Source organism: Zingiber officinale, chromosome 5B (genome assembly GCF_018446385.1).
Source record: "Zingiber officinale cultivar Zhangliang chromosome 5B, Zo_v1.1, whole genome shotgun sequence".
In the NCBI taxonomy this organism is placed as follows: Eukaryota; Viridiplantae; Streptophyta; class Magnoliopsida; order Zingiberales; family Zingiberaceae; genus Zingiber; species Zingiber officinale.
In genome coordinates, this window is record NC_055995.1 from 133,194,235 (window position 1) to 133,217,017 (window position 22,783).

General features: G+C 48.3%; 2 protein-coding genes across 2 annotated transcripts; one reads left to right on the forward strand and one right to left on the reverse strand.

Moving 5' to 3' along the window:
- LOC121987061 (zinc finger MYM-type protein 1-like) lies at nucleotides 1-2,571 on the forward strand. The gene has a single exon (XM_042540967.1). The coding sequence runs from the start codon at nucleotides 1-3 to the stop codon at nucleotides 2,569-2,571; it is 2,571 nt and encodes an 856-aa protein (XP_042396901.1).
- Nucleotides 2,572-4,018: 1,447 nt separating this feature from the next.
- Nucleotides 4,019-6,983, reverse strand: LOC121986090 (2-hydroxy-6-oxononadienedioate/2-hydroxy-6-oxononatrienedioate hydrolase-like). Its single transcript, XM_042539894.1, has 4 exons — nucleotides 6,222-6,983; nucleotides 4,895-4,990; nucleotides 4,759-4,826; nucleotides 4,019-4,506 (listed from the first exon to the last, which is right to left on the reverse strand). Exons 1-4 carry the CDS (start codon nucleotides 6,885-6,887, stop codon nucleotides 4,377-4,379), a joined length of 960 nt encoding a protein of 319 aa, XP_042395828.1. The 5' UTR covers nucleotides 6,888-6,983; the 3' UTR covers nucleotides 4,019-4,376.
- Between the last annotated feature and the right edge of the window lie 15,800 nt (nucleotides 6,984-22,783).

The following is a 22,783-nucleotide window of genomic DNA, read 5'->3' on the forward strand; positions in this document are numbered from 1 at the left end:
ATGTCTGATACTAGGAAGTATCTATCAGGACATGATAAGCGAAAAAAAAGAAAAAGAGTTGAAGAATTTATTGAGTCTCAAAGAGGAGCAATTGACAGATTTATTGTCAAAGAATCGAAAAATTCATCACTTGAAGATTTGGTTAATGAAGAAAAACAAGAAAACAATGGTAATGAATTACATGAAGGCTTAGCCATTGAAAATGATATAGAGGGAGACGTGAATGAGATTGAAGACAATGAAAGTGGTGATGACTTAGACTTTAAAAATAATTATTCTGAAAGTGATGATGATGCTATTAATGAAGTGAATGAAGAACCAAGTTCATCAATTCCACTTGACATTTTTGATCCTAAAAATTGGGAGAATTTAGATCCCAAGTGGAAGGATCAATTAGTGGAAAAGGGCCCTATAAGAGATGTATTAACAGGGAAAGGTCCCAAAGATAGATCAAATAGACGATTTTCTTCAGATTTCTATACTCGGATTTTGCCAAATGGTCAAAAGCACCATAGAGATTGGTTGGTCTACTCACAAGCACTTGATAAAGCATTTTGTTTTTGTTGCAAGTTGTTCAAAAGGGCGCCTCAACCAAGTCAACTAGCAAATGAGGGATACTGTGATTGGGGGCATCTTAGTAGTAGACTTAAAGAACATGAGACAAGTATTGAGCATATCAATTATTATGTTAGTTGGTCTGAGTTGCGTATCAGGTTAATGAAGGGTACAACAATTGATCATGCTATTCAAGATCAAATCAAGAAGGCAAAAGAGCATTGGAGGAAGGTATTACACCGATTAATTTCACTTGTGAAATTTTTGGCTAAACAAAATATAGCATTTCGTGGTAGTAATGAGAAACTTTATGATGATAACAATGGAAATTTTATGGTTGTTGTTGAGATGATTGCTGAGTGGGACTCAGTGATGAGGGAACATATTGAAAGAAATACACATCATCATTATCTTAGCCACAAAATTCAGAATGAATTGATATGCTTGTTAGCTTCTCAAATAAAGAGTTCTATTCTTGAAATCATTAAAAAAGCTAAGTTCTTTTCTGTAATACTTGATTGCACTCCTGATGTTAGTAACCAAGAGCAAATGACTTTAGTTATAAGATGTGTTGATGTTTCTACAAGCCCAATGAAAGTAGAAGAATACTTTTTGGGATTTTTAAAAGTGGATGATACAACAGGACAAGGCTTGTTTGAAGAACTGCAAAATGTGTTGAAGAGTTTTGATCTTGATATTGATAATGTGAGAGGGCAGGGATATGATAATGGAGCAAATATGAAAGGGAGGCACCAAGGCGTACAAAAAAAATTGTTGGATATAAATCCTAGAGCATTGTATACTCCATGTGGTTGTCATTGTTTGAATTTAACACTTTGTGATATTGCAAATTCCTGTGGAAAAGCGAAAGACTTTTTTGGAGTAGTACAACGGATTTATACAATATTTTCTCATTCTACAAAGAGGTGGAAGATTTTGATAGATCATGTAACGGTAAAAGGTTTAACTCTCAAGCCATTGTCAATCACTCGATGGGAAAGTCGTACTGAAAGTGTAAAAGCAGTGGTACTTCAAGCTCAACAAATCAGAGAAGCTTTACTTCAAGTTGCAGAAGAAAAAGGCACTGACTCTAAAATAAGAAGTGAAGCTAAGTCTTTAGCAACATTTGAACTTGGAAATTTTGAGTTTTTAGTGGGTATGATTATTTGGTATGAGATATTGGGTAAAGTTAATATTGTTAGCAAAAGCTTACAATCTGAAAACATGCTTATTGACGTTGCTATGACCAAGATTAAGGGGTTAATTGCTTCTTTTGAAGAGTATAGAGAATCTGGATTTGGACAAGCTATCAATACAGCAAAAGAACTTGCTTCAACAATGGAGATTGATCCTGTTTTTCTTGAAAAAAGACAAATATATAGAAAAAGGCATTTTGATGAGGTTACATATGAGTCTTCGAAAGTACCTCAAGAATCTGCTGAGGAAGCTTTTAGAGTTCATTATTTCTTGTTCATAGTAGATCAAACAATTGGGTCATTGAAGAAAAGGTTTGAGCAATATGAGGAATATGAAGATCTTTTTGGATTTCTTTTCACAGCTGAAAAGTTGAGTTCATTGATTGATGAGGACTTGAAAGCTCGTTGTAAGAATCTTGAAAGGAAACTACAAAGAAAAAATGGTACAAGACAAGATGTTTCAGATTTGGATGGAGATGACTTATATCAAGAACTGAAAATCATACAACATATTCTGCCAAAGGAAACAAAAACAGCAAGTGAAATACTAATTTTTTTGCAAAGAATGAATTGTTTCCCGAATTCATTTATTGCATACAGGATATTATTAACTATTCCGGTGACTGTCGCATCTGCAGAAAGAAGTTTTTCTAAATTGAAGTTGTTGAAATCTTGTTTGAGATCAACCATGACCCAAACAAGATTGAATGCATTAGCTATGATTTCGATTGAGAGTGAGTTTTTAGAAAAACTCAATTATGAAAAATTGATCGATGACTTTGCAAATAAAACTGCAAGAAGATCAGTTTTTCATAGTTAATTGTAATAATTCTTTTTCATTTTCTAATACTGAGAACAATATTGAATATAATGTTTTCATTATTATGGATTTTAGTTTATGTGTTCTATTGATGAATTATTATATAGTATCGATTTTATTATTTTTATCTGAATTTAAAGGGCCCATTTTTTTTTTTTTTGCACCGGACCCTTCAAAGTCTAGGACCGGCCCTGTCAGTAATCAGGGAATATAACTTGAAATCGGAAAACCTTGGAAGCCTTAGGTTTTCCACGATTCCGGGGTTAACAACAATTTTCTTCCAAAATTATCCTCCAAACGAGCAAGCGACGATGGCGAACAAGCGGCCATTGCAAGTAAGAGGCTACTACAACGAGGAGGCCATTGCAGAGCAACGACGATCGAGGCAGACCATTGCTAGGACGGAGGAACAACGACGGTTCGCGGAGGAGGGAGCAGCGGTCATAGGCACACGATTCGCCTCTGAACAATTCGCGAAGGAGGGAGCAGCGACCCAAGGCGCACGGTATTGGCGGTTCACGGAGGAGGCATCAGTGGTTCATGGAGGAGGGAAGACGGAGACAGCAGTTCGCGGAGGAGGCGACACACCGGCGGAGGGAGTAGTGACCCAAGGCCCATAGTGCCGGCGGTTCGCGGAGGAGGGAGTAGTGGCCCAAGGCGCACGGTGTCGATGGTTCACGGAGGAGGCACCAACGGTTGGCGAAGGAGGGAGACGGTGCCAGCGGTTCGCGGAGAAGGAAGCACGCCGACTAAGGGAGCAGCAGCCCAAGGTGCGCAGTGCCAGTGGTTCGCGAAGGGCGGACCAAGGTGGTGCCAGTGGTTTGCGGAGGAGGCGGCATGCCGACAGCTTGCAGAGGAGGCGACACACCGACGACTTACAGAGGAGACGGTGCTAGCGATGGGGAGAAGCATAGTGAGGAAGAATTAAATTTTTAATCAAATATCTAAATTTATTTAAATTTTTAAAATTATAAATCAATTATATTTATTTATTACATATATATTGTCAACTTATTAATTAATAATATTATTATTTTATTTTATTTTAATTTAAAATTTTAATTAAATATCAAATTGAATGAATGGTAATATAGTAAATGTTAAATTAGATTATAGTATTATAACTCAAACTAAATGCACCCTAAAAGTCATCAAGATCTTTCCTTTCTAATATTAGAAAAATTGTAAAAAAAAAAAAAACATAGGATATTAGTTAGCATTATAATGTCAGATATACAAGTAAACTATATTTAAAATTTATATAAAATTTTATAAATAACTATATAAATTATACATTCCGAACTGTTTCTAGGTGTAGAAAAGTTTATTATTTGATTTCATTTATTGCGACAAGGAAATCATAATAAATACAAACAATAGTTATTACCTCAAAAAGTCCTCAAAAGATATGATGTGCTCCATATTTATTTAAAATGAAACGAATATCTTAAAGATCTAAATTGTGCTCCATATTTATTTAATAGACAAGCTAGAACAAAAGAGTAAGCTTGCATACATGAATTATTAAAAATAATAATAATTAATACTTCACAAAACTTCAGCTTTGTTCATATGTTGGACGCAATTGAGAATTACACGACTACAAATCTAATTACCATTTCCATTCAATCCTTACCAAGACCAAATCCATGCTTACTTCTTATTCCCGTTCAAAATCACCTAAAAAATAAAAGACCGATGGGCACGGCTACGTTTGTCTTGATTCCCCTGTGAAGTAGAGAATTAAATCTACAACAAGCGGACGGTGTAGGTACGCAGGCACCACGACACCACACGAAAGGGCGTCAGAATGAAGACTTTGGACCACCCAATAAGAAGTTGAGGATAATTTTGTTAAACTTCTTGGGGTCCTCCGCTTGTGGCGTGTGCCCTGTCTTCCCCAATACTTCTAACCTTGCATTCTCTCCCAAGTGCCTGCACACATATATTATATTATATTATATATATAAAAGAATTTGTCCGGAAAGTGTTGCCAATGTAAGATCCCAGAAAGAGTCACATTGGGTCTATTGTACACAACCTTATCCTGTATTGCAAGAGGTGGTTTCCACGACTTGAATGTGGTCATGACAACAACTTTATCGTTGTGCCAACGCTCCCCTCATTTGTATATCACATAAATAAATCAACCAGGATATTACTTTGGAAGGTTTGGCAGTGACTTACTTTTGCATTTGAAAGGCTTTATCCACAAGAAATATTTGATCATGCTCGCCCCAGATGATGAGAACTTGCTGAGAAACAGGAATTAGCTAGGTAGTTTTTGGAGCTAATAAGCTGATTACTAGCGCTTTAACATTACCTGGGGAAGAGGAGTTAGTTGGAATTCATCTTTGTGGCTGATGCTGATTCCCTTGATCAGCTCTAGCTTTTCCGCAATCTTATCGCTAAACAGATTCTGCACATCGCCATCAGGTTACTTGATTGGGATCATCTTTGCCATATTTTGTTTCTAATATCTAGAGTAGAATAAAAAGCATATACGTTTGTAACTCTTGTTTTTCTGTTCTAACCATCTTAGGGATAAAGGTGCTGACAGTATTAGGTGGTATGATAAAGATATATCATTCCTATAAATTATCAAAACTTCATACTACTTGAGATATGTTGATGAGTATTAAGTCATACCAACACTCAATACCCTTTGCCATGTTACAAAGCAGATCAAAGTGAATTACAATGTTATTTTTTTAGCTTAAATTAAAAGTGTACCAATTTAAATGGAACATAAAATTTGAATTTAAGTATACAGTTGCCTTATCTTGTTCTTTTTTTTTCTTCATCTACTTCCTTCTTCCATCTCCAATTTACCATCAGTCCTATTTATTGAAACATCAGTACAATATTGAAAAAAGTATCATTCCAATCAAAAACTAAAACATAATTCGAGATTTTGAACCTTGATACTGACTGCAAACTTTTTTCAAAATAAAACTAAACAAATATGAATTGCTCAAATTTTTATATTCTTGGTTTGGCAAGTATAAATGACTCAAAGCAAAATTTGAGAGTAAACCACATCTCAGATCACTATTCCTTTGCCAAACTCTGAAAAAGAGAAAGAAGAAAGACTTAACAACATCCTTGTCTATCATATTAAATGATCATTTCAGTTTTGCAATCCTGAAATTATACAATCGCCAGGGGTGCAGAAACGACAGTAGTTTTTGTATTTTTTGGATTTTCTACACGTTAGAGTCTAATTTTTGTTCTTGTTTTCTACAACATAAACAAAAAGTAAGCACCAAGAATATAGATAATTGAATAAACAAATCAGTGTCCACGTGCTGCCAATCTTAATTACCACCATATCAATAATCTGATAAACAAGTGTTTGTTTATCTTTATGAAATCTTTTATACACGAATAACTTCTTTTAATTTGTTTAATCATTCAAATTTTGATATTGGCACCAATCAACTTGAATATCTAGTCTCTAATAATACTGAAAAAATTGTGAAATATAGCAAGAAATAATCGCAATGGAGATTGATGATTGATAGTCGTTCTTCGAGGACCAATTATGTATTTTCTCAGAAGAAGATTGGTCGATGAGGATAGTGCAGAAGATGCCGAGAATAGTACGGAAAAAGAGGGATTTGAAAAGGAAGGGCAGCAGGGATTCGTACCCGAAGCACATCTCGGAGGAGGAATTCCGGCACGAACCGCGGAGGAAGGAATACGGCGAGCTGTAAAAGCCTCTTCAAGTCGGCGGTGGTCCGAGGGAGGAGCACCTGGTCGACGCTTTCTAGTCCGCCGGCCCTCTCCAGAAACGCCCGGGTGTCGTCGGGCCCATTGAGCAGGTCGGAGCTGGCGATCACCACCCGATCCACCCGCTCCGGCCCCATCATCCGCGCCATGTGGTACACCACGAAACCCCCGTAGCTGGTTCCCATCAACGAAACCTTGGCGCGCCGCGGTGGGGAGACGCCCAGGGCGTCGAGGAGACCGACAACGGAGGCGGCCTGAAACGCCTCCGACCTGCGGGTGGAGCTCGTGGTGGAGCCGCCGAAGAATATAAGGTCCGGCACGACGAGGTCGAAGTGGGCGGCGAGGGGTCTGATCTGGCTGCGCCACTGCCACGCGCCGCGCGGGCCGAAGCCATGGACAAGGACGAGCGGGGACTTCTTCTTCGATACGGCTCCAGCGGCGGAGGAGGAGGGGAGGAGGGACGAGGAGATCCAGCAGCGTATGGTGGTTTCGGCGTCGATGGAGACGGTATGGCGGCGGAGGCCGGCCGAGGTGTAGACGAGGCGGACAAACAGATCGATCCACCACACCAGACTGATTTCCATCTGGGGCAATTTAAGGCGCCGAATGTAGTTTAACAACACTGGAGGGGGTTTCCCCAAAAACAATCAGGGACAAAACTGAAGCCGAGAAGAGCACTACCGAGGCCCTGTGTGAACCGGCCGAGGACTAAATAGAGATAATGGGAAATTGACAGGTCGATGTAGTCAATGCGAATTAATTAACTATCCTTTTTTTTTCATGATTTCCTTTATTGGGAAATATATATATGGAGAGAGAGTGTCTACTGGTGGAGTGATTGGAGCGATGGACAAAAAAAATAATAATAGAAAATTATAAATAATCAGGGTGGTGTTGGAAAAAGACAAATATGATAAGCTTCTTCTAGACATATAAAACCTGGAATACTGCCAAGTAAAATATAAAATACTGCCTAAATAAATTTTAATTAATAAAATATTAAAAAATAGTAACCAATTTTTATTGGTCAAAATAAAATAATTTATGGATGTTGGTAATTAATACTTTAATGTTGCATGGCTTGTAAAAAATAATTTATCAACTCAAAGTTGGTAAGTAATTATATCAATGTTGGCTTGTAAAAAAATAATGCTTTAATTTTATTTACATAAGGTTTTCCTTAATTAATTCCTTTCCTTAATTCTGTAGGTAGGAAGGTTCTTCTAAGAAAGAGTCTTGTATACAGGTGAATGGTAGAGCATCAGTGTCAGGAAAAGTACTGCTTCGTTAGGTTACAAGTCCATTTGCCCTCAAAAATCTAATTACATTGAAGGTTTTAAGAATCAAGAATGCACGCGATCATGTTCTCTCATATGGATTTAGTGGTTAGCGTATGAAATATTATCATCATAAGGTCTGATGATCCTGTCCGAACGCTGAGTCGAAGGACGCTTGGAACGCGGCGCTCTCCTCTATCTCCAACCAGCTGCTCCAAACTCCGGCGAACCTGCACAGAAGTCGGGCCGGGGAGGGGTCCCCGGCGACGACCCTTCGACGCTCAAGTCAGGCAAGAGGAAGACGATGAAATAGCTCCGAAGATCAGAGATTTCATACCTCCGGTGAAGTCTGAGAACCCTTATATAGGGCTGTGAGGAGGCTGATGCACACATACCGAGGCGCACACGTGTCCTCAGCCCATACCCCAGTATGGGCTTGTCAGAGGAGCTTGTCTGACTCCATACCGCTACAGTCCGAGCACCTCTATGATGGGACAACATAATCTTCTGATGGACAGCACCTCACTGCTGGGATAGTATAATCTTCCGTCTTGTCATTCTAGCTCTTCTGTTTCCGCACCGAGCAGCCTGCCGCTCGGCAATCCCATCTCGTCCGACCGGACTAAGGTACATGTCCGCTCGGGGTGTTCCTGGTCGTGTGCTCTGGACTGTTCGCAGTGTTTCTATTTTATTCCTTCGGCCGAGCGGGCCCTCCGCTCGGCACTACTATACTGTTCATCATGAGCGTCGGAACCCCGACTCCCCGCCGGGGTGTATTGCTTCCGCTCGGAAGCTTCAGTCGGTCGCCACCATTTCTATCCGCTCGGCCAAGCTTCTGGTTGGCCTTTTTCCTTTCCACCTCCACATGATGTTGACTTTGCTAATAGGGGTCCCCCATTCTTACTGCCGGATCACTTGCCTCCCCTTCAAGTCTAGTCGAAGGAGGCGAAGTCCGACTGACTGGACGATTGTTTCGCCGAGTGGCTCTTCCGAGAAACCATTATCCGTTCGGCAGATGAGGCGGTAATTTCGGCCTCAGTCAACGCCATCGTCCCTCCTTTCTTGTGCGCGAAAGGGGATTTTTGTCGAAGTATTTTTGATAAGCGAGTGTGCGGCTCGTACAATATACCTCCGGCCGAACGGTCCGGAGCCTTCGATTTCGAGCGTGCGGCTCGTTCAATATACCTCCGGCCTAACGGTCCGGGGCCTTCGATTTCGAGCGTGCGGCTCGTTCAATATACCTCCGGCCGAACGGTCCGAGGCCTTCGATCCTCGAGCGTGCGGCTCGTACAATATACCTCCGGCCGAACGGCTCGGGGCCTTCTATTCTAGAGCCTTTGGCTAAGTTAATTTACTCCCCGGCCGAGCGGCACGGGATATTCCCATCGAGGCCTGGGCTTGGTTAATATACTCCCGGCCGAACGGCACGGTTCGTTGGCCTTATTCTTCCGCTCGGAGGGTTTATAGACGTCGGCTCGTCTCTCGATATTTAACGTCGGAGCTCGACGGTCTTCCGCTCGGCCGGTTTATAGACGCCGGCTCGTCTCTCGATATTTAACGTCGGAGCTCGACGGTCTTCCACTCGGAGGGTTTATAGACGCCGGCTCGTCTCTCGATATTTAACGTCGGAGCTCGACGGTCTTCCGCTCGGAGGGTTTATAGACGCCGGCTCGTCTCTCGATATTTAACGTCGGAGCTCGACGGTCTTCCGCTCGGAAGGTTTATAGAGGTGGTCTCGTCCTTCGATATTTAACGACGGAGCTCTTCCGCGCGGATGATTATAGACGCCGGCTCGTCTCTCGATATTTAACGTCGGAGCTCGACGGTCTTCCGCTCGGAGGGTTTATAGACGTCGTCTCGTCTCTCGATATTTAACGTCGGAGCTCGACGGCGCGGATATTTATAGCCGGTCGGCGCGGCTCTCGATCTTTAACGACGGGGCTCGTCGGCCTTTCGCTCGGACGTTTATAGACGCCGGCTCGTCTCTCGATATTTAACGTCGGAGCTCGACGGCGCGGATATTTATAGCCGGTCGGCACGGCTCGATCTTTAACGACGGGCTCGTCGGCCTTCGCTTCGGACGTTTATAGGCCGGCTCGTCTCGATATTTAACGTCGAGCTCGGCGGTTTCGCTCGGAGGGTTTATAAACGCCGGCTCGTCTCGATATTTAACGTCCGGAGCTCGGCGCGGATATTATAGCGGTCGGTGCGGCTCGATTTTAACGACGGGCTCGTCGGTCTTCCTTCGGGCGTTTATACGCCGGCTCGTCTCGATATTTAACGTCCGAGCTCGGCGGTCTTCGCTTCGGGGTTTATAGGCCGGCTCGTCTCGATATTTAACGGCGGAGCTCGTCGGCGCGGTATTTATAGCGGTCGGCGCGACTCTCGATTTTTAACGACGGGCGGCGGTCTTCCGCTCGGGCGTTTATAGACGCCGGCTCGTCTCTCGATCTTTAGCGGCGGAGCGGCGCGGGTATTTATAGCGGTCGGCGCGGCTCTTGATTTTAACGGCGGGCCTCGTCGGCGCGGTATTATAGCGGTCGGTAGCGGCGCTTCGATTTTAACAGCAGGGCTCGTCGGCGCGGTATTATAGCGGTCGGGCTCTCGATCTTCGCGGCGCTCGTCGGCCTTCGCTTCGGGCGTTTATAGGCGCGGCTCGTCTCGATATTTAACGTCGGAGCTCGGCGGCGCGGATATTTATAGCGGTCGGCGGCTCTCGATCTTTAACGACGGGGCTCGTCGGCCTTCCGCTCGGACGTTTATAGACGCCGGCTCGTCTCTCGATATTTAACGTCGGAGCTCGACGGCGCGGATATTTATAGCCGGTCGGCGCGGCTCTCGATTTTTAACGACGGGGCTCGTCGGTCTTCCGCTCGGACGTTTATAGACGCCGGCTCGTCTCTCGATATTTAACGTCGGAGCTCGACGGTCTTCCGCTCGGACGTTTATAGGCGCCGGCTCGTCTCTCGATATTTAACGTCGAAGCTCGACGGTCTTCCGCTCGGAGGGTTTATAGATGTCGGCTCGTCTCTCTTTTTTTTGATGAAGGGTAAATTATATATCATCAAAGAAAATGTACAATCTACATGTCCTAGGATATCCAGTCGGCTCTGACGATGTGTCAGATCCAGGTGGCTATCTGAGGTATGGCTTCTAAGAAGCCCATGTACATGCAATGTACTCTCACTGTACCATCCTCTCAGAATACATCTATCCACACATGCTCACCATACCATCCACCATGCAAAATACATCTGTCCTGGCAGTATGCCAAACCCTCCCAAGCACTGGCCACATCGTGTAGCTCAACCACTCAAGATCGACCAATGGCTGCATCCTGAATATCCGGCACTGGCCTCAGCTCATCCTCTCGTCCGCAACAACCGCCCATAAATGCATCCGTCTGCTATCATGTACAGTCCATATCTGTAGTGACTCTCATCCGCAGCAACCATCCGTAAGTGCATCCGTCTGCTGTAGTATGCAGTCCATCTCCGGTAATGACTCCACTAAGCTCCACGAGGTCCCGTACCAAGGATGTCATCCTGCAAAGTAACGTCGCCCCACTTTTAGCAAGTGGTCAGCTATCAACGGATTTGGCGTGTCTTTACCGCGAGCCGTTTGCTGCGGACTAGATAGATCTTTTTGGTCGATCTATGGACCCTCTTGGGCTTTTTGGCAAAGCCCCAGCCATCAACGGATTTGACGTGTCCTTACCGCGAGCCGTTTGCTGCGGACTAGATAGATCTTTTTGGTCGATCTATGGACCCTCTTGGGCTTTTTGGCAAAGCCCCAGCCATCAACGGATGCATTTCGCTCTCGTCTCTCGATCTTTAACGACGGAGCTCGTCGGCGCGGATATTTATAGCCGGTCGGCGCGGCTCTCGATCTTTAACGACGGGGTTCGTCGGCCTTTCGCTCGGACGTTTATAGACGCCGGCTCGTCTCTCGATATTTAACGTCGGAGCTCGACGGTCTTCCGCTCGGAGGGTTTATAGACGCCGGCTCGTCTCTCGATATTTAACGACGGAGCTCGTCGGCGCGGGTATTTATAGCCGGTCGGCGCGGCTCTCGATTTTTAACGATGGGGCTCGTCGGTTTTCCGCTCGGACGTTTATAGACGCCGGCTCGTCTCTCGATATTTAACGTCGGAGCTCGACGGTCTTCCGCTCGGAGGGTTTATAGACGCCGGCTCGTCTCTCGATATTTAACGACGAAACTCGTCGGCGCGGGTATTTATAGCCGGTCGGCGCGGCTCTCGATTTTTAACGACGGGGCTCGTCGGTCTTCCGCTCGGACGTTTATAGACGCCGGCTCGTCTCTCGATATTTAACGTCGGAGCTCGACGGCGCGGATATTTATAGCCGGTCGGCGCGGCTCTCGATTTTTAACGACGGGGCTCGTCGGCCTTCCTAGGCTAACTCCTTACCAGGCCGAGCGGCCTTGGCCTTCGTTCTTGAGCATTTTGCTCGAATAATTTACCTCCGGCCGAACGGCATGGGGCCTTCGCTTCCGAGCTCGGAGCTCGGCTATTTTACCTCCGGCCGAATGGCGCGGGGCCTTCGTCATCGAGCCCTTGGCTCGCCTGATTTACCTCCGGCCGAATGGCGCGGGGCCTTCGTCATCGAGCCTTTGGCTCGGCTGATTTACCTTCGGCCGATTGGCTCGGGGCCTTTGTCATCGAGCGCTTGGCTCGACTGATTTACCTCCGGCCGAACGGCGCGGGGCCTTCGTCATCGAGCCTTTGGCTCGGCTGATTTACCTCCGGCCGATTGGCTCGGGGCCTTCGTCATCGAGCGCTTGGCTCGACTGATTTACCTCCGGCCGAACGGCGCGGGGCCTTCGTCATCGAGCGCTTGGCTCGACTGATTTACCTCCGGCCAAACGGCGCGGGGCCTTCGTCATTGAGCGCTTGGCTCGGTTACTATACTCCCGGCTGAGCGGCACGGGGTCTTTCCATCGAGCCTTTGGCTCGGTTACTATACTCCCGCCGCCGAGCGGCACGGGGTCTTTCCTATACTCCCGGCCGAGCGGCACGGGGTCTTTCTATCGAGCCTTTGGCTCGGTTACTATACTCCCGGCCGAGCGCCACGGGGTCTTTCCATCGAGCCTTTGGCTCGGTTACTATACTCCCGGCCGAGCGCCACGGGGTCTTTCCATCGAGCCTTTGGCTCGGTTACCATACTCCCGGCCGAGCGGCACGGGATCTTCCCATCAAGCCTTTGGCTCGGTTATTATACTCCCGGTCGAGCGGCACGGGGTTTTCCCATCGAGCCTTTGGCTCGGTTATTATACTCCCGGCCGAGCGGCACGGGGTTTTCCCATCGAGCCTTTGGCTCGGTTATTATACTCCCGGCCGAGCGGCACGGGAGTTTTTTACTCAAGAAATTACAAATTTATGAGCAACAGCTAATTAAAGAACTGACCTGCCGATCAGCAGGGGATCTGACCCAATTTCTCGACTCCCGAATACCCGTGGAGTGAGGAGCCTACGCTAAACTCGTCGAAACTCATGGACAGGTGCCTTGTCTGATGAAGACCCCTTCGTCGGACCGGTATCGGGGCAGGACTTGCTCCCACTTGAGGGTCGGTCGGACCCTTATTTTGCTCCCATTTCTAATGCTTCTCCGGTCGGTCCTCCTGGGTCGCTCGGATATCCGCTCAGCTTGAGCCTTCTGTATGTTGCTCCACGAGCTTAGCTGCTCTTGCCTTTATTAGAGCGTCGAGTTTCTCCTTGGAGAGCCTCACCGAGTGCTGTCGTCCAGCTTCGTCCATCTCTTCCGTTCGGATGCAGGTGCGTTCCCACGGACGGCGCCAATTTGATCCTGTCCGAACGCTGAGTCGACGGACGCTGGGAACGCGGCGCTCTCCTCTATCTCCAACCAGCTGCTCCAAACTCCGGCGAACCTGCACAGAAGTCGGGCCGGGGAGGGGTCCCCGGCGACGACCCTCCGACGCTCAAGTCAGGCAAGAGGAAGACGATGAAATAGCTCCGAAGATCAGAGATTTCATATCTCCGGTGAAGTCTGAGAACCCTTATATAGGGCTGTGAGGAGGCTGATGCACACATACCGAGGCACACACGTGTCCTCAGCCCATACCCCAGTATGGGCTTGTCAGAGGAGCTTGCCTGACTCCATACCGCTACAGTCCGAGCACCTCTATGATGGGACAGCATAATCTTCTGATGGACAGCACCTCACTGCTGGGATAGTATAATCTTCCGTCTTGTCATTCTAGCTCTTCTGTTTCCGCACCGAGCGGCCTGCCGCTCGGCAATCCCATCTCGTCCGACCGGACTAAGGTACATGTCCGCTCGGGGTGTTCCTGGTCGTGTGCTCTGGACTGTTCGCAGTGTTTCTATTTTTTTCCTTCGGCCGAGCGGGCCCTCCGCTCGGCACTACTATACTGTTCATCATGAGCGTCGGAACCCCGACTCCCCGCCGGGGTGTATTGCTTCCGCTCGGAAGCTTCAGTCGGTCGCCACCATTTCTATCCGCTCGGCCAAGCTTCTGGTTGGCCTTTTTCCTTTCCACCTCCACGTGGTGTTGACTTTGCTAATAGGGGTCCCCCATTCTTACTGCCGGATCATCTGAGATTCGAATCTGGACAAACCCGAGATAAATATCTCCTTTTTGTGCTAGTAATTATTTCAAAAGTAAATGGTCGTCCGTGATTTATCTCCTTCGTGTTGATCTTGAGACGGATTGGCGGGAATACTAAGGACGAATATATTTATCTTTTTACCACAAAAAATACACGCGATGACTAATACGATGACAAAAGATAATTTACCAATCTCAGCATATCTGTCAAGATAGCTAATGATGAATACAAGTACGTAACAGCAACACAATTAAATTAGGAACTATATCAAAGATTAGTACTAATGATGAAAATATATATACTCTAGTATGTTACAATTACAATCTCATTACCAATCATATATGTTGTCTCTTTAGGGCGGTGCGATGGATAAGATATAGGATGTTGTTACATGAGGTCTTGGGGTCGAAATTCGGCGTGACCAAGTATAATCTCCCCTATGTCTTGGTCATTTTGTACTAATGACTAATAGTCATTCGTGATTTACCTCCTCTGTATTGACCTAGAGATGATTGACGGTATATATTGTTATTGATTGCAATAGCAATCAATTAAGGATGAAAATAACCAATAAAGGAATTATTTTTTATTGACATTAGATATTCCATATTTCTTTTTCCATTTATAACAAAGTCAAATTGATATATTTTGTTGACATGTAGGGATGTACGAGTGTTTGATTATCTACTTTAATTTAAAATTTTAGTCCGATTTATTTATCCGAAAGTTTTTTTAAAAAAATAGTATTTATTTTAATTAAATCGATTTTATTTTTTTTATGAATTTTACAAATCAACTAATTTTTTAAAATAACAAAAAATAATATTTTTATTTTTTATTAAATTGATTAAATGTTTATAAAAACTTTAATATTTTTTATTTTTTTTAAAAACATTTGATTATATTGATAATTACAATTTAAATAATTAGAACTCTAATGATCAAATTGAATGGTCATTGTTTTAGTTGTGATCCTGTCCGAAAACTGATCCAATGGACGCTGGGCACGTGGCGCTCCCCGGCTGCTGACGCGGATCTTCGACTGGTTGCACGAACCTCCGGCGAACCTGCACGGAAGTCGGGCCGGGAAGGGGTTCCCGGCGGCGACCCTCCGACGCTCAAGTCAGGCAAGCAAGCAGTGAAAAAAAGTGGCTCCAAAGGTGTTGAACGCGTACCTCCGGCGAAGTATAAGGTTCTTTATATAGAGCGGTGAAAGAGCTCACACACGTCCACCGAGGCACATACGTGTCCGCAGCCCATACCGCGGTATGCGTCCGTGTCCGCAGCCCATACCGCAGTATGCGTCCGTCAGAAAGCTTACCTGACGCCTTACCGCTACAGTCCAAGCACGCCTTCGATGGGACAACAGGATACCTCGTTGTCAGACTTGGAGTATGGCTTAGCCATAGGACTTGACAGCTGTCATAAGATGTTCTATACCCACCACAGGCCGGGGCGCCCGTCCGTCCGGCTAGACAAGGAGTCCGTCCGTCCGGCCTTCATCTTACGCTCCGGCCGGACGGAACTCACCTCACATCCGGCCTGCCGTTTGCATCGATATGCTGGGTAGATCCTCGGTAAGGTGCTGTGGGGACTGCTAGCGATAGGTCACCTTGTCTTCGGCCTTCCGCTTGGCCTTTCGCTACTGTTCAATTGAGCGCCGGAACCCCGACTTCTGACGGGGCGCCCTTTGCCACTGGTTATTCACCGGTTGGCCGGCCGGGAGGTCGGCCCATCCTTCTCCGGTCGGCCACCTGACCCTTTGACTCCCACGTGGCATTGACCCCTCATAATGGGGGTTCCCTGTTCTAACCGCCGGATCACTTGCCTCTCCCTCAAGTCTAGTCGAAGGAGGCGAAGTCCGACTGACTGGACTGCCGATCTGACTGGATAACGGCCGCTGCACTTGTCCGGTCGGCCAGGCATAGAGGTGCTCGTCCGGTCGGCGGTGTCTTGCTCGTACCTTGTATTCCCTTGAAATCCCTATAAAATCTTTTCCCTTAATGCCAATCACGTGTGCTGCGCACGGTAAGGTGCGCTCATTAAATGCAACCTATGTCCTGCTGACACGTGGCAATCCTACTCTTGTCAGCGTATGGCGGTGGCGTCACCTCCGATGGGATATCCGCCGTTTGAAATGAACGGCCGGATGATGGCCTCGTTCTTCACAACCTAAATCAGACGGTGGAAATTGATTGCGGCCGTCATTATAAAGCTTCCGACTTCTCCTCTTCGCCGCACTTTGGCTTCATCGATCCTCGACGCCCCACTGCTCCTTTCTTCTTCGGCGACCTCGCTTCTCCGACGACCTCGAAGTCCCTCTCGACCTTCCCTTTTGCTCGTAAGTCTTCCTTTTCCTCGCTCCTTCCTTCTTTTTTCTGTTTGCTGTCCCCTTCAAATCCACCATCTTGTTCGAACTTTTCTTTTTGCCCTGCATCTATTACTGCTTTTCTCCCATGACTAGTACTTCACAATCGACCGGCGATGCTCCTGGTCTCTGGTACACGACCATGGAGAGCCGGTTCGACGAGGAGGACGCCCTGCGCCTTGCTCGAACTTATGACCTTCCTTCCGACCACCACATAGTATTAGCCACACCGGCCGATCGGCCTCACGAACAGCCGCCCGGCACCGTTCTTTTCTTTCGAGACCAATTTTTGGCCGGGCTACGCTTTCCACCCCATAAATTTTTCTTGCAAGTTTGTAATTATTTTCGCATCCCGCTCGGCCAACTGGTCCCGAACTCCATTAGGCTGCTGAGCGGGGTGGTAGTTCTCTTTAAATTGAACAACATCCCATTAGACCCCAAAGTGTTCCATTACTTCTACTACCCCAAGCAAGCCGAATGGGGAACTTTTGTTTTCCAATCTAGAATAGGTTTCGTCCTTTTTGATAACATGCCGAGCTCCAACAAACATTGGAAGGAGCACTTTTTCTACGTACGTTTCCCCGAGCCACCTGCCTTTCGTATCAAGTGGCAAACGGCGATGCCCGCGCAACCGGAGCTCGGCAAGTTTAGAGGCGATGCGGCCTATCTTCATGCAGCTGATCGGCTGGTCGGCCAGCGTTATCACATCGACAAGCTGCTCCTCCCGGGAGTAATGTATATATTCGACTTGTCTCCTACCCCGGCCGATCTGCCCTGCAGCATGAGTAAGTTCCCTTATCTTCCCGTTTGTTTTGTTCTAACTGATTTATTTTTTGCTTCTGCAGCTGAAGTCATGTGGCGCGCCAAGGCAACCGAAAAGCTCAAGCTGAAAGCCGCCAATATTGAGGCGGTAAAGGATAGGGAGGTCGCCGAGCGGGGCTCGGCTTCAGCTGGTCCGGCCAGCGAAGAAGGTGGGGGGACTCCAACTGTCCCCGAAGCCTTAGACGCCCCTGCCTCTCACGATGAGGCCACGGGCGACATAGAACCTTCTGCTCAAGCCGAGGTAGAGGGACGTTCGGCCGACGACGTTCCTCTGGCCACTCGGAAGCGCAAACAGCCTGAGGCAACCTCTCAACCAACCCCATCTGATGAACCACAATCCGACCAGGGCGGTGAAGCTCCGGTGTTATCCGGGACGGTCTCTATAGAGAGTATCCCGACGCCACTCGGCTCTCCAAGGGCTACTTCTGAGGTGCCGCCCTCCAGTTCTCCCCGAACCCTGCGGCGTTTTAAGCGATTAGGCGACCGTCCTTCTTCCTCCACCGGTGAGCCGTCCGGTAAGGCCGCTGCTTCGAAGGGTGATCCGAGCGGCCCCAAATTAATAAAAACCGTCCTGCGCCTCCCGTCAGAAGAATATATGGCGGCCGCTGGTCGGCCTGTGGTCCCCGAACAGCAAATCACACTAACGGGTCCCCTAGCCACAGCTTGGGAGGATGCTAGACGCAGGATCGCAATGATGACTCCCAGTCAGCTAGCCGACAGTAATTTACAACAAGCGACCGGGGTATGCTCTTTTGCTTTGTTGATTATTTTGGGCTCGCGCTTCTAACTTGTTCGTATCCATTCGCAGAACTGGGTGGAGCAGATTGCCATCAGCGATCGACTGGCCGAACTGGAGGACGAGCTGAAGAAGCTCAAGGCCGCGGGAGACAGCAGACAATCGACGGCCGCCCTGGAGAAGGCTAAAAGGCTGCTGGAAGCCGAACGGGGTAAATCCTCCGGCTTGACGAGCGAAGTGGCCCACCTCGAAGCCTTGGTCAAGCAGCGGGACAAGGAAGTGAAGATCGCGACCGCCCGGAAGCTCAAAGCCATCGAGGACATGGATATGATGAAGGTAGAGAACCGGGGGTTAGAGCAGCGCGTCAAGGAGCTGGATGCCCTCCTGGCCACCGAGACGGAGAGCCGCTCGGCCGATCTGCTTAAATTTGAAGGAGATTTGAAGGATCTCCATGCCACTAACGATGCTTCCCGAGCCGCGCTCAAAGAGTATCAGGATGGGGAGTCGGCCCGCTCTGACGAAGTGAGGAAGGCCTTTGTCCGCTCGGACGACTTCGGAGAGAAATTCACCGACAAGATTTCCCTCACGTTCGAAGAGGCGATCAAGGCGGCTGTGGATTACTTGAAGACTAAAGGCCACCTTCCCGCCGAGCTGACAATCCCCCCAGAGGATCTGGCTACCGTGATGGGCACCATTCCCGATGCTCTTTTTGATTTTGACGCGTGAGGAGTGTTTTCTATCAACTTTTTTTTTTGTATCCTTGCCGTTCGGAACAACTTATTTTGCTGTAATTTCCTTTGTTTGCCGAGCATTTGGCGTAAATAGATCATCTTTCTGTTCTTGCAACTTTTGTTTTGGTAAGAAATTTTTCTTTCGTCATTTTTAAAGTGTTCTTTAAAACTCCTCCGCTCGGCTTTATACTCTAACATGGGCTCAAGCCGATTGCCTTCAAAAAACGCTTTTCGCCATGCGACTGCATAGCCGCTCGGCGCGCGCATGTCAGTCATTCACGCACTCCCATCTTTAATTCTTATTAACCATCTTTGCTTTGCACCTTACCTCAAAGGGTGTTTTTCATCTGTTTTTGCTAAGCGAGCCACTCGGCCGTATGTTGGCCTTAAAGAACAGGCTCTATCGTCGGTCGGCTCTTACCGCCGGAATGAATCACGTGGATGGCTATCCGCTCGGAGGGTTTATAGACGCCGGCTCGTCTCTACGGTTTAACGTCTGGGCTAGACGGTCTTCTGCTCGGAGGGTTTATAGACGTCGGCTCGTCTCTACGGTTTAACGTATGGGCTAGACTGTCTTCCGCTCGGAGGGTTTATAGACGCCGGCTCGTCTCTACGGTTTAACGTCTGGGCTAGACGGTCTTCCGCTCGGAGGGTTTATAGACGCCGGCGTCTCTCGGTTTTAACGTCTGGGCTAGACGGTCTTCGCTCGGAGGGTTTATAGACCCAGCTCGTCTCTATGGTTTAACGTCTGGGCTAGACGGTTTCCGCTCGGAGGGTTTAGGCCGGCTCGTCTCTGGTTTAACGTCTGGCTAGACGGTCTTACGCTCGGAGGGTTTATAGCGCGGCTCGTCTCTTTTAACGTCTGGCTAGGCGGTCTTCGCTCGGAGGGTTTATAGCGGCTCGTCTCTACGGTTTAACGTCTGGGCTAGACGGTCTTACGCTCGGAGGGTTTATAGGCGCCGGCTCGTCTCTCGGTAACGTCTGGGCTGAGCGGTCTTCCGCTCGGAGGGTTTATAGGCGGCTCGTCTCTACGGTTTAACGTCTGGGCTAGGCGGTCTTACGCTCGGAGGGTTTATAGACGGCTCTCTGGTTTAACGTCTGGGCTAGACGGTCTTCCGCTCGGAGGGTTTATAGACGCCGGCTCGTCTCTACGGTTTAACGTCTGGGCTAGACGGTCTTCCGCTCGGAGGGTTTATAGACGCCGGCTCATCTCTACGGTTTAACGTCTGGGCTAGACGGTCTTCCGCTCGGAGGGTTTATAGACACCGGCTCGTCTTTACGGTTTAACGTCTGGGCTATAAGGTCTTCGAGGCTAATTTTGACGCTGCCGTTCGGCGAAGTTGTTTACCTCCGGCCGAACGGCACGGGGCCTTCGTTTTCGAGCGCTTGGCTCGGATAATTTACCTCCGGCCGAACGGCACGGGGCCTTCGTTTTCGAGCGTTTGGCTCGGATAATTTACCTCCGGCCGAACGACACGGGGCCTTCGGTTTCGAGCGCTTAGCTCGGATAATTTACCTCCGGCCGAACGGCACGGGGCCTTCGTTTTCGAGCGCTTGGCTCGGATAATTTACCTCCGGCCGAACGGCACGGGACCTTCGTTTTCGCAGACGATACCTCATACTTGCTTTAGTCTTCTGATTTTTCACTTCTGCATTTCAAGTATACATCTGAAAAAAGTATACAGGATGATTTACATTGGCGCACCTTTCACCCCGCCCGGTAGGGCTGGAGGTGGTTCGCGCTCCACGGCCTCTCTAGTTGCCGCCCGTCTTCATCTTCCAGATAGTAGGCACCCGAGCGGAGCTTTTCGATGACCTTGAAGGGACCTGCTTCGAGGCTAATTTTGACGCTGCCGTTCGACGAAGTTGTTTACCTCCGGCCGAACGGCACGGGGCCTTCGTTTTCGAGCGCTTGGCTCGGATAATTTACCTCCGGTCGAACGGCACGGGGCCTTCGTTTTCGAGCGCTTGGCTCGGATAATTTACCTCCGGCCGAACGGCACGAGGCCTTCGTTTTCGAGCGCTTGGCTCGGATAATTTACCTCCGGCCGAACAGCACGGGGCCTTCGTTTTCGAGCGCTTGGCTCGGACAATATACCTCCGGCCGAACGGCACGGGGCCTTCGTTTTCGCAGACGATACCTCATACTTGCTTTAGTCTTCTGATTTTTCACTTCTGCATTTCAAGTATACATCTGAAAAAAATATACAGGATGATTTACATTGGCGCACCTTTCACCCCGCCCGGTAGGGCTGGAGGTGGTTCGCGCTCCATGGCCTCTCTAGTTGCCGCCCATCTTCATCTTCCAGATAGTAGGCACCCGAGCGGAGCTTTTTGATGACCTTGAAGGGACCTGCCCAAGGCGCCTCCAGCTTGCCGACGTCGCCGACCGGCTTTACTTTCTTCCAGACAAGGTCGCCAGCTTGGAAGGCTCTGGGGATGACACGCCGGTTGTAATTTTGCTTCATCCGCTGCCGGTACGCCATTATCCGGACGGACGCATTGGCTCGCTCTTCGTCGACTAAATCCAGCTCCATGTTCCTCCGCTCGGCGTTATCATCATCATAATGCTGGATCCGGGCGGACTCGACGCCGACCTCGACAGGAATAACTGCTTCGCCGCCATACACCAGATGGAAAGGCGTGACGCTCGTTCCTTCCTTTGGGGTTGTTCGGATGGCCCATAGGACGCCCGGCACTTCATCTACCCAGCTTCCTCCCAAATGGTCGAGCCTAGCGCGCAGAATGCGAAGAATTTCTCGGTTGGCTACTTCGGCTTGACCATTGCTTTGGGGATACGCCACGGAAGTGAAGTGTTGCTCGATGCCATAGCTCTTGCACCAATCTTCGAGCAGCTTTCCCGTGAAGTGCCGCCCGTTATCGGAAACAAGTCGACGAGAGATGCCGAACCGGCAGATGATGTGTTGCCAGATAAACTTCTTGACCATCTGCTCGGTGATCTTGGCCAGCAGCTCGGTCTCCACCCACTTAGAGAAGTAGTCGACTGCAACAATCAGAAACTTCCGCTGCCCGGTCGCCATGGGGAAAGGTCCCACGATATCCATTCCCCATTGGTCGAACGGACAAGATATTGTAGATGCCTTCATTTCTTCAGCCGGTCGGTGGGAGAAGTTATGATACTTCTGGCAGGAAAGGCACGTCGCGGCGGTCCGAGCGGCGTCTGCCTGCAATGTTAGCCAAAAGTATCTGGCCAGCAGGATCTTCTTAACCAGCGATCGCCCGCCCGGATGCCCTCCGCACGATCCTTGATGCACTTCTTGGAGGATGTACGCCGCGTCTTCCGAGTTCACACATTTCAATAGCGGCCGGGAGAAAACCTTCTTATAAAGTTGATCTCCGATGAGTGTGAACCGACCGGCTCTCCTCCTTAACAGCTGTGCTTCATCCCGATCGGACGGTGTAGCGCCCGAGTGAAGAAACTTCATGATGGATGTCCGCCAGTCGCTTGGAAACGTGAGGCCCTCCATCCGGTCGACGTGCGCCACCAAAGACACTTGTTCAATCGGCTGCTGGATGACGACCGACGTTATTGAACTTGCGAGTTTGGCTAACTCATCGGCCGCTTGATTTTCCGCTCGGGGAATCTTCTGGATAACGACCTCCCTGAAATTGGCCTTGAGCTTTTCGAAGGCTTCTGCATAGAGTTTGAGCCGAGCGTTGTTAATTTCAAAAGTACCTGAGAGCTGCTGGGCGGCAAGCTGTGAATCTGAATGCAGCGTCACCCGCCCGGCTCCCACATGCCGGGCGGCCTGCAAGCCCGCTATAAGGGCCTCATACTCTGCTTCATTGTCTGTAGCTCTATAATCCAGCCGGACGGATAAGTGCATCTTTTCTTCCTGGGGAGAGAGTAATAGCACGCCTATCCCGCTTCCGAGCCGAGTGGACGATCCATCCATGAATAATTTCCACATAGCTTCGG